This window comes from Mobula birostris, chromosome 15, assembly GCF_030028105.1.
Source record: "Mobula birostris isolate sMobBir1 chromosome 15, sMobBir1.hap1, whole genome shotgun sequence".
In the NCBI taxonomy this organism is placed as follows: Eukaryota; Metazoa; Chordata; class Chondrichthyes; order Myliobatiformes; family Myliobatidae; genus Mobula; species Mobula birostris.
Window position 1 is genome coordinate 79521333 of NC_092384.1, and position 12538 is coordinate 79533870.

The 12538-nt window shown below is 41.1% G+C and overlaps 1 protein-coding gene across 1 annotated transcript in view; it reads right to left on the reverse strand.

Annotated features, from left to right (window-relative positions):
- Positions 1-12538, reverse strand: part of terb1 (telomere repeat binding bouquet formation protein 1) — a 279465-nt gene that overhangs the window by 103496 nt on the left and 163431 nt on the right. The window contains exons 7-9 of the mRNA XM_072279076.1: positions 9059-9174; positions 7734-7856; positions 4341-4493 (exon numbers count right to left, since the gene is read on the reverse strand). Of these exons, the coding sequence (XP_072135177.1) occupies positions 4341-4493; positions 7734-7856; positions 9059-9174 (392 nt within the window). The remainder of the gene's footprint in view (positions 1-4340; positions 4494-7733; positions 7857-9058; positions 9175-12538) is intronic.

The following is a 12538-nucleotide window of genomic DNA, read 5'->3' on the forward strand; positions in this document are numbered from 1 at the left end:
TATGACTATGTAACCCATACGTTATTTATTTATATACACACACATTCTTTTTCTCTCTCTGTCCCTCTCACTATACCCCTTGCCCATCTCTGGGTTTTCCCCCCTCCCCCTTTTCTTTCTCCTTAGGCCTCTCGTCCCATGATCCTCTCATATCCCTTTTGTCAATCAACTGTCTAGTAGCTCTTGGCTCCATCCCTCCCCCTCCTGTCTTCTCCTATCATTTTGGATCTCCCCCTCTCCCTCCCACTTTCAAATCCCTAACGACCTGTTCTTTCAGTTAGTCCTGACGAAGGGTCTTGGCCCGAAACGTCGACTGCACCTCCTCCAAGAGATGCAGCCAGGCCTGCTGCATTCACCAGCAACTTTTATGTGTGTTGTTATGGGAATCATATATAGGTCCCCAAATAGTAGCCAAGATGTGGGGTTGAGATTGCAAAGGGAGCTCAAAAGGGCATATAATAAAGGTAATTTCACAATTATAATGAGGGACTTCACTACGCAAGGGGTTTGGGAAAATCAAGTTGGTGTCAGATCACAAGAGAGTGAATTTGTTGAATGCCAACGAAATGGCTTTTTAGAGCAGTTTGTGCTTGAGCCTACTAGGGGAAAGGTTATCTTAAATTTGGTGTTGCGTAATAGCCCCAGATATTATTTGTCAGCTTAATATAATTGAACCTTTAGGAGGCAGTGATCATAATCTGATTGAATTCATACTGCAGTTTGAGAGGGAGAAGCATAAGTCACATCTATTCAGTATTGCAATGGAATAAAGGGAATTACAGAGGCATGAGACAGGAGCTTGCCCAGGTGGATCGGAGGAGAATGCTGGTGAGGATGATAGCAGAACAGAGGTGGCTGAAGTTTCTGGGAATAGTTCACAAAGATATGTCCCACAGAGGAAGAAGTTCTCAAATGGCAGGGGTAGGCAACCATGGCTGACAAAGAAAGTTAAGGACAAGGGCAATAAGGTAGCAAAAGTGAGTGGGAAGTGGATGATTGGGAAGCTTTTAAAATCCAACTAAAGGCAACTAAAAAAACTAAGAGAAGGGAAAAGATGAAATATGAGGGTAGTCTAGCCAATAACATAAAGCAGGATACCAAAGGTTTTTTCAGTTACATAAAGAGTAAAAGGGAGGTGAGAGTTGATATAGGACCACAGGAAAATGATGCTGGTGAGGTAGTAATGGGGAAAATGAAATGGCAGATGAACTTAATAGGTATTTTGCATCTGTCTTCATCGTGGAAGACACTAGCAGTGTGCTAGAGGTTTGTGAGGGTCAGGGAGCAGGAGTGAGTGCCACTACTATTGTAAAGGGAAAAGTGCTAGGCAAACTCAAAGGAATTAATGTGAATAAGTCACCTGGACCCAGAGGGACTACACCCTGGAGTCCTGAGAGAAGTTGCTGAAGAGATAATGGATGCATTAGTCATAATCTTTGAAGAATCACTTGATTATGGCACGGTCCCATAGGACTGGAAGATTGCAAATGTCACTCCATTCTTTAAGAAGAGAGGAAGGCAAAAGAAAGGAAATTATATGCCAGTTAGCCTAACCTCAGTGGCTCGGAAAGTGTTGTAATCTGTTATTAAGGGTGAGTTTTCAAGGTACTTGTAGACTAATGACAAAATAAGTCAAAGTCAGCATGGTTTCTGTAAAGGGAGATCTTGCCTCACAAATCTGTTAGACCTCTTTGAGGAAGTAACAAGCAGGGTGGACAAAGGAGAGGTAGTGGATATCATTTACTTAGATTTTCAGAAGGCATTTTATAAGGTGCCTCACATGAGGCTGCTTAACAAGATAAAATCCTATGGTGTTACAGGAAATATACTGGCATGGATAGGAGAATGGCTGACAGGCAGGAAGCAACGAGTGGAAATAAAGGGGGCCTTTTCTGGTTGGCTGCCAGTGACTAATAGAGTTCCTCAGGGGTCAGTATTGGGACCGCTCTTTTCACATTGTTTGTCAATAATTTAGATAGTGGAATTGAGGGCTTTGTGGCAAAGACTGTGGATGATACAACTAGATAAGGTGGATGTTGAGAGGATGCTTCCTCTGGTGGTTATCCAGAACTATAGGGCACAGCCTCAAAATTGAGGGGTGACCTTTTAAGACACTAGCAAGGAGGAAATTTTTTTAGTCAAAGAGTGGTGAATCTGTGGAATATTCTGCAACAGACTACGGTGGAGGCCAAGTCCATGGGTATATTCAAAGTGGAAACTGATAGATTCCTGACTGGTCGGGGCATCAAGGGATATGGTAAAAGGGCAGGTGTATGGGGTTGAATGGGATCCAGGATCAGCTATGATGAAATGGCGAAGTGGACTTACTGGGCTGAATGGCCTGATTCTGCTCCTATGTTTAATGGCCTTATAGTTCAGTATGTATGATGAATTTTGATAAGATAATAGTAATTATACTCTGTGGATGCAGATTACATACTGTCAAAGACCATTAAAAGGATTGTGGGAAGCGAGTCACAGGTCACAGGATATTAAAGGCAGTACCTAAGGTAACCAACTGTTGAAAAGAGGATATTGAGATTCTAATTGATTTCTGGCATGATACCACAAGGAGGATAGTAAAACCCTACGACGGGACAAGACTGAATCAAGAGAGCTGTCTGATAAGATACAAATACAGTTTATAAGATATAGATTATTTTGAGAACAAATCAGTCATTAAGTTTCATAAATTTTACAAGGATAGATTATCATGGAAAGAAGCAGACTGCTTGCAGCAAATGAGATATTTAGAAAAGAACCTACTGTACAATTTGAGGCTGTTGTTTCAGTCCTTTCATATTAATGGAGTCAATAGTTTTGGTTAGGTTAAAAAAAAGTGACAGAAAATGGCTCCCTGCAGTGTGCTTGAAGTTGTTGTGTGGCAAAGATTACACCTACAGGCTACAGTGCCTCTGGATGGACCATACTATGATGCTCAGAAAAGCTCCTTGGCCAACAGGAGGAAGTGATGACTTTACCTGTGGCAGACGGCAGGGAGACCTTTCTTCAGTTGCCATAATCAGATATTCCCTTTCTTTAACATGGTCATGTGTACAGTATCATTCTCTTCTCAAATATAGTCGATGAATTTGAAGCTAAAGTATTTTAGCGCTAAATTTTATGATATTAGCAGGGTTACTATGCTTCCCAAGGCTTACGATTGTTGAGATGGAATATATTTGCTTGAATTCCTGTCAGTCAGGAGTGATGGCAAGGCTTGCCCTGAGAGACTGCTGTGGAATGGAGTCAAGCATACACATCAAGGACAGTCGGAGATCTTTAAAATATTCCTTTCGGCACACATTGATTACTTCTCTATCCTGTTATTACTCTTTGTAGATTGTGGCCTTGGGTGTTGGGAGCCACAGTGGCCTTTACAGCACTGGACAACTTGTGCTTATCCTGAGTGCATGAAGAGTTTGGCAGAACACTACAACACAATACAGGTCCCTTAACTCACAATGTTTCGCCAACCTTTTAACCTACTCCAACATCACTCTAACCTGTCCTCCATTTTTCTCTCATCTGTGTGTCCATCTAAGAGTCTCTTAAATGTCCCTAATATATTTGGCTCTACCATCGCCCCTGAAAGCGGGTTCCACACACCCACTAGTCTCTATGTAAAACAAACTACCTCCAACATACCCTCTATACTTTCCTCCAAACATCTTAAAATTATGCCCTCTTGTATTAGCCATTGCCATTCTGGGACTAAGGCACTGGCTCTCAAAAACTCCTATAATTTTATTCTGTAGGTCCTACAGGCTGGGAAAGCTCCATGTAAGGCATTTTTCAAGAATAGCCAGCTCCTTGATCTTTGTGACAATGTTTCCACTGATGCCAATGTTTTGGGCCACTCAAGTGGAGATATATTCTAATAAAAGCCAGTGGTTTGACTGGCATGCTTAAGTCTGAGGTGGGGAGCTGGAGTTGAGGGTCATGGTTACAGCTTGCCTGAGGTAAAAGATCAGCATGCTTAAGTATATAGCTGGATCTAGGGACAAGGAATGAAGTTTGTTGCATCTCTGTTACACGATGGTGGATGCTAGGGAGCCTTTGGAGAAGATGACACTGAAAGCATGCCCTCACAAGGACACACACACAGATATCCAGTGAGTTAATGGATTATTGTTGATTATTGATTCCATGTTGAACCTACCAATATTTTGCTGCTACCAAATCCTTCCATTTACCACACAGGCAGAGGTCAGCCAGCATAGACCAAGAATCCAAACAGGGACTTAATGCTTTACACAGTTTTATTCATTTCCTTTGGCCGCAGAGTCCCCTGGGCATCTCTATTTTCAAAATAACATCAAAATTATCAATTTACTCACAATTTTCTGAAATGCAGGAATCCAGGGTTTTTATCACAGATATTAGCAACTCCACATTAGGGTGATTTGTTAGAGATGCATCAGCCAAATTCGCAACAGTCTGAGCAAGTGTATCCAGGCCACCAACTTTACAAAAGTAGTTCTGTGCATATGCTTAAGAGAAAATTAAAGAAATGTTAAATGTACATGTAATTTGCTTTCTGCAAATTCACCCTTGAAGGAATAGCCCTCAGATCAGCAGCAGATTACGGATTTCTACAATTTACAGCCCAATTAAAGCAAATCCTGGATCAAACTACATGTCTACATTGATAGAGGTAAAGGTAACTTATCAGACTTCATAGAATGAAGACACACAAAATGTTGGAGGAATTCACAGACCAGGCAGCATCTATGGAAACGAGTAAACAGTCAACGTTTCGGGCTGAGACTCTCCATCAGGACTGGAAATTAAAGGGAGAGGTCAGAGTAAGAAGGTGTGGGGAGGGGAGGAAGAAGTACAAGGTGGCAGGCGATAGGTGAAACTGGGAGAGGGTAAGGAGTGAAGTAGAGAGCTGGGAAGTTGATAGATGAAAGGGATAAAGGGCTAGAGAAGGGGGAAATTGAGAGGAAAGCGTGGAAGACTACTGAAGAAAGGGAAAGGAGAGGAGCATCAGAGGGAGCTGATGGGCAGGTAAGGAGGTAATGTGAGACAGAGAAACGGGAATGGGTAATGGTGAAGTGGGGGAGGGCAATTACCTGAAGTTCGAGAAATCGATGTTCATGCCATCAGGTGGGAGGCTATCCAGATGGAATATAAGGTTTTGCTCCTCCAACCTGAGTGTGGTCTCATTGCGGCAGTAGAGGAGGCCATGGATTAACATGTTGGAAAGGGAATGGGAAGTAGAATTGAAGTGGGTGGCCACCAGGAGATACTGCTTGTTCTGGCAGATGGAGTGCAAGTTATGGGTGGGGTGGAATTCTGGGTCTGTATTCACCAGATTCAGAAGAATGGAGGCAACTTCATTGAAACCTATTGAATGGTGAAAAGCCTTGATAGAGTGGAGGTGGAGAGGATGTTTCCTATGGTGGGAGAGTCTAAGACCAGAGGACACAGCCTCAGAATAGAGGGGCGTACTTCTAGAATGGAGATGAGGAGGAATTTCTTTACAGATAGATAGATAGATATCCCAAAGGAAATTAGTGTCACAATAGCATTACAAGTGCACAAAAATATGAATACAGGTCAACCTTCACTAATCCGACTACCTGTAATTCGGTTCCTTCGATAATCCGGCACTCCTCAGGTCCCAATGGTGCCGGATTTGTGAAGGTCGACCTATATTAGAAGAGAAGTAAGAAAGAATAAAAAATAAGTAGCTCAAAGAGTCTAACAGGAGGGAGTCACCACTCTCCCGGCTATAGGTTGACTCATTACAGAGCCAGAGTGTGGTGAACCTGTGGAATTCTTTGCCACAGGAAGCTGTGGGGGCCAAGACTTTATGTTTATTTAAGGCACAATTTAACAGATTTTTAATTGGTCAGGGCATGAAGGGATACAGGGAAAAGACAGGAGATTGGGCCTAAGAGAAAAATTAGATTAGTCATGATGAAATGGTGGATCAGACTCAATGGGCCAATTGGCCTAATTCTGCTCCTATATCTTAAGGTTTTATGAGTGGTGGGAGGATGGTGTAAGGGCAGACATTTGCAGATCTCTAGTAAGAAACGGAGAGCTTTAAGGGCCTCATAATGGGGGATGGAGGTGTATAGGGACTGGACGACCATGAAGAAAATGAGATAATCAGGGCCAGGGAACTTGAAGTCATTGAAAAGATCTAGAGCATGTGAAACTTCACGCACGTCTGTCCTCTTATTCTCACCTACCACGCCACCAGCCACCGCGTCTGGCACATAACTCTCTGTAACTCACGCCATCTCTAATGGGATCCCAACACCAAGCATATCTTATCCTTCCCCCCCACCCACTACCTTTCTGCAGGGATCATTCTCTACACGACTTCTTTGTCCATTCATCTCTCCCCACTGATCTCCCTCCTGGTACTCATCGTTGCAAGTTTAACAAGTGCCATACTTGCTTACACCTCCTCTCTCACTACCATTCAAGGCCCCGAATAGTCCTTCCAGGTGAGACAATACTTCACGTGTGAGTCTGTTGGGGTCATCTACTGTATCCGGTGATCCTGGTGTGACCGCCTGTATATTGGTGAGATGCAACATAGATTGAAGACCACTTCGCCGAGCACCTACTCTCTGTCCACCAGAAAAAATGGGATCTCCATTTCAATTCTTCCCATTCCTCTACTCGCAACGAGGCCACACTATGGCTGAGGGAGCAAAACCTTATATTCCATCTGGGTAGCCTCCAACCTGATGGCATGACATTTGATTTCACAAACTTCTGGTACAGTTCCCCCCCCCCCCCCCCAACCCTTCACCATTCCTGTTTCCCTCTCTCATCTTAACCATCAGCTCCATCTGGTGCTCCTCCCCCTTACCTTTATCCCATAGTCTTCTACCCTCTCCTGTCAGATTTTCCCTTTTCCAGCCCCTTAACGTTTTTACCAATCGATTTCCCAGCTCTTTACTTCACCCCTCTCCCTTTCCTGGTTTCACCTATCACCTACCACTTTTGCTTTTTCCTTATAATTTTTTTCTCTCCTCAGCCCTCCTTCTCTTGCTCTGACTTCTCATTTTTTTTTCCAGTCCTGATGAAGGGTTGGCCTGAAATGTTAGCTGTTTACTATTTTCCATAGATGCTGCCTGGCTTGCTGAGTTCCTCCAACATTTTGTGTGTGTTGCATCTGCAGATTTTCTTGTGATTATAGAATGAAGTACATAATAATATTATTACATTGATAGCTTAAAATGTCTCCTGATCATAATATCTAACAGGTCAATTTATAATTTTTTTGATAAATTGGTTTCATTATTCATCTGTGAATAGGTTATACACAGAAATCTGGAGCAAAGATCAATAATGCTGGTTTTGTGTCCACTTTAAGCTAAGCATGCATTTTCTGTGCAATCATCAGGCAAGAGATTTCTATGAATCAATTAAAAATCCATTAACATTTCTCCCATTATTTTCTTTAAATTCTGCCTTATAGACACCCAGAAGACAAAGGTACAGAGATAAAGGCTGCAACCAGCTATGCTAGCAAGGGCTATCAACATCACTGGATCTATGAAAAGGGTTTTGTCAGCAGCCAAAAGGTGACCTTTCATACGAAGATACACCAGCTGCATTCCATAGTAAAAATCATCCTAGCCATTTATGTACAGGTGAAGGTCGGGGCAAACCAATGCACCAATAAGCAAACTCACCCCTCTTAATCTTTATGCATTACACTTCATTATAAATAAGCAGATATCATGCAGCCAAATACTTACAATTATTGGCAACTGTGAGTCCAATAAATGCACAAATGGGCCGGATTATTTCTTGTCTGATGCATTTTTGCAGGCATTCATTTGCAAATGGAAAGACTGTTGTACACAGTCTCTGGTTCTCTTCTACAACAGCGAAACAAGGGTCAGTGCAAATGAAATTGCAGACACACAAGCAAGTTTGATAATATGCAGTTTTTAGCTGTGTTTTCTCCCTCCCCCTCTCCCGAGACAATGACTCGTGATGGTGCAGTTTTGCCTGCAAAGACTGCCCTCTGGTGCTTTTCCTATTCAGCTTAGTTACTGCATGATGGCAGGCTACTGTTCTGCAACATCGTTATGGAGTTGATTCTATTTGCAGCCAATGAGTAGCCACTCACTTTGTCTGGGAGAATCTACTGAACAATTGGCACTGCAACCTTGCTTAATTCTTTTTTCTCCTCCATTAGCTGAGTGCGACTGAGGGTAATCAAGTGCTTTACTACCCATGAGTCACAGTAACTGACCCAAGCAACTTATTGTTTTAATTTTTCCTTGCATCTCTTGCTAAAATGAAACAATATCTTAGCAGATTTACCCCTTAATATCTTTGTCAATACCTTCTCAGTGGAGAAAATTCTCTTCATATCAAGCAAAAATGTTCAATGGATAACAGTTAGTGCAATAAGCAACTCCTACTTAAGAAGCAATTCATTCTAGCAGTTTCAATAAAATCTCTCATACTGTTAAGAACAGCACTTTGTCATTTCTATTTATTCACATAAATAGAGTTCTAAATTCACCAGGGTGGTTCTTTAATATACAGTGACTAGTGACTGTAAACTGGTTATTTGAAAGGACATTCATGACTACAACTAAGCGATAAAATATGTGTCCTGACGAAGGGTCTCGGCCCGAAACATCAACTGTGCTTCTTCCTATGGATGCTGTCTGGCCTGCTGCATTCCACCAGCATTTTGTGTGTGTTGCCTGAATTTCCAGCATCTGCAGATTTTCGGTGTTTGCAATAAAATGTGTGTTTTCATTTGGCAGCCATTAAGTAAGAAGGAAAAATTCTGATTTACTTTTGTCCTTCTTGACCTCAGGGTACAAGGTGCAATAGTAGTTCCTGGCTACTGTTAGATAACTTGGCACACAAGAAATTTTAAACTGGGGGCTTTATTTGCCTGCATAGCATACCCATTTACTAACCTCTAGGGTCAAGGGTTAGGAAATACAACTGAAATAAAGTTCCTCTTTTAATCACTATACAGTACAAACATTTTGAGAAAAAGGATTTCAATGTAACAAATTGAAACACAGCAAATCTGGAGGCAAAATTTAAATACCATTCTGTGGATTGTTGACACAAGCACAGAGAGTACTTCCAATGGATGACCACAACTCGTAGTATTGACCAATATTTTCATGTATGGATTGCTTGTCCGACATCGGGAGTCTAGTTCTGGTGAAAAGTTAAAAAAGAAAGTCAAAATGTAAACATACGCTGAATTGTTAAATCGTTTTCAGTGCCTTTTCCTAAAGTTTTGGAAAATTTTCATCTTCACTGATTATGCAATAACTGATATGGGAAAAAACCCCAGTAAAGTTATTCAAGTATAGGATAGGTAAGCAAAGTGCACTTCCAAAAGGGAACGTGAAATATCCTGAGTCTGGTGTAAATGATAGCTGAGTCTGCAGCACAAAATGATTGCTGAGTCAAGAAGTTGTGGGTTCATAAGCTTCTTGACACTCTGATGCTGTATTGAGGGATTATAGTATGTTGGTTGTGCTTTATTTTGGTGGAACAAATCATGAGACCCTCTCTACTTGTCCTCTCATGTAAATATAAAAGAAGCTGTAACATTATTTCAAAGAGGAACAGAGTTGTTATCCCTGTGACTTAGCAAATTTAACCTCCAATCACTAAAAATAGACTAGAACACAGAACAGTACAGCACAGGAACCTACCATTCAGCCCACAATGTTGTAGTGAACAAGCTAAAAAGCAAATCAAAAGCACCCAAACATTCATCTCTCCTACCTACACAATATCTATATCTCTCCATCTTCCTTACATCCATGTGCCTATCCAAATATTTCTTAAAAGCCTCTAATATATTTGCCTCTACCATATACCAGACATCCACCACTGAGCAAAATTCTTACCCCTCTCACCTTCGCTGCATGTCCTCTGGTATGAGATATTTCAACATGGAAAACAGATATTCTCTGTTCACTCCATCTATATAACCATATAACAATTACAGCACGGAAACAGGCCATCTCGGCCCTTCTAGTCCGTGCCGAACTCTTATGTTCTCTATGTTATCTTATCTATGTCTCTCACAATCTTATAAACCTCTATCAGATCTCCCCTCAGCCTCCAGCGCTCTAGAGAAAACAACTCAAGTTTATCCAGCCTCTTGAGATAGTACGTGCCCTCTAAACCAGGCAGCATCCTAGTAAATCTCTTCAGCATACTTTCCAAAACCTCAATATCCTTCCTATAGTGGGGCGACCAGAACTGTATGCAATACTCCAGATGTGGCCTAACCAGAGTTTTATAAAGTTGCAACATAACCTCCTGATTTTTGAACTCAAAAAGACAAGAGGTTAACTTGTTACTATCACATTGCTGTTTAATGATGCTTCTTCTGCACATTGGGCTGTATATATTACAGCGATTAAACTTCAATAAAGTACTTCATTGGTGTCCTGAGGTCATTGAGGCCAAGCAGCATCTATGTAGGTAAAAAAAAAGTATAAATACTTTTGATTAATGACCAACCACCAAAAACTAACACACAGCTGTGCAAGTGAGTTTTGGTAAAAGCTTTATGAAAAACGTAAGATGAACAAGGCAAATGAGACAGAAGGAAATCCCTTTGGAGAGAGAGAAGCAGAGCTTTTTCAGGTAGGCATTAATAGAAGAGAAATGCACAAAAGATTAAATAGCACAAAAACAAAATACTACAGATGCTACAAATTCAAGACAGAAACACAAAATTCTGGAAATATTCAACAAGCATCTACACTATCAGAGAGGGGAGACTGCCTTCTGACTGCTGGTGGGATCATTCTGCTGCCGGAGAGGGAAGCCTGTGTGGCCTGCCGCTGTGCCTGGAGAATTTTACCCAGGTTTTTCTGCATTTTGGATATAGGTTTGGACTGTAGACTTTTTTCCCCAATCTTATAGTTTTTTTTATATAATGTGTTTTTTTGCACAATCTTTCTTGTATTTTTTTTTTGTATGGTGGAGGGAGGTTTGGGAGTTGATGGTCCTGTTCCAATTTTTTTTTGTTTTTTTGTGCGGGGTAGGGGAAATTTCAGGGTTGATGATCGTGCTGCTTTTCTTCTCGTTCCTGGTTTCATGGCTATCTGGAGAAGAATTTTAAAGTTGTATACTTTGATAATAAATGAATCTTTGATGGACAGAGAAAAAGTGTGTCTAAAATCCACTAACTTTATAATTATTTATTTGATACTGTAATGAATAATCTCATATTATTGCTTAGGCCTATTTGCTAACCAACTTTCTCCCTCCTTTAGTAGCACTAGTTCCTTGATTGGGTACAACTCCACATCTCACCTTCCAATTACAACCCTTCGATCTCAATGCTGTAATCAACAATTTTGGATAACTAGTCTTTCCAGTTGATACCTGAATGACCCAACGCTGTCTCAAGGTCATTAATCTCTCCACAGCTGCTATCTCACTTTTTGATTATTTCTTCCAGCATTCACTTTTATTTCATTTTCCAACAATTGTTGTGTTCTATATTTGAGAAGCATGGCAATTCTTTATTTTGTTGTCCTTTATCTCCCTCCAGACAGATCAGCTGCAATTAACCAGTTTCCACCACTCTCTCAGTGGCATCAACACCATTTGCAATATTCACTTTAGTAACAAAATACCCCATTGTAGATACACAACAGTAGTCAATTGTATGTCTGTTTAACGCAATAATGGTCACAGATTAACGTTAAAACCTAGGGAAGAGGAGAGTAGATAATAAAATTGAATGTCAGAGAGTGGTAAATGGATTTTCCGATGCTAGATATTGCCACTGCTTGGCAGTCGTGTGCATGAATGTTATCAGTCCAGTCTACTTTACTGAGGCAGCAAGAAGCATAGACAGAGTCATGGAGGGGTGGCTTGCCACCTATCAATCCAGTCTGCTTTACTGAGTTAACAAGAAATGTAGACTGTGTCCATAGAAGGGTGGCTTGCCATTTATCAGTCCAGTGTGCTTTACTGAGGCAGCAAGATGCATAACCATAGTCCATTGAGGGGAGACTGGCTTCCATGAAGTGTAGAGCTGTGAATACAACTCTGCTGTTTCTAGTGCTCAAAAAATTAAGGTTTCTTGCGGTCACAGGCAAAAAAAATTGCCAAGACAGATTGCTTTTTATGGTGCATCGATAAATATTGATGAGGGTTAAGAGGGACATGCTAAATTTCTTTAGCCTCCTGAGAAAGTAGAGGCTTTCTTGGCTGCGACGTCTGTTTGGTTGGATCAAGATTGGTAATTGATGTTCACTCTTAGGAACGTGAAGATATCAACTCTCTTGACCTCAGCTCCATTGATGTAAATAGGAGCATATGCTCTGCCCTCATTCCTGAAATCAACAAACAGCTTTTTTGTTTAGCTGACATTGAAAGAAATATTGTTATGAAACCATGCCACTAGGCTCTCTATCTCTTTCCTGCACTCCAGCTTATTGTTACTTGAAATTCCACTCTCAGTCCTGAGTATATAGATTCAAACTTCAAAGTAAATTTATTATCGAAGTACATACATACACTGTATGTCACCATATACAAC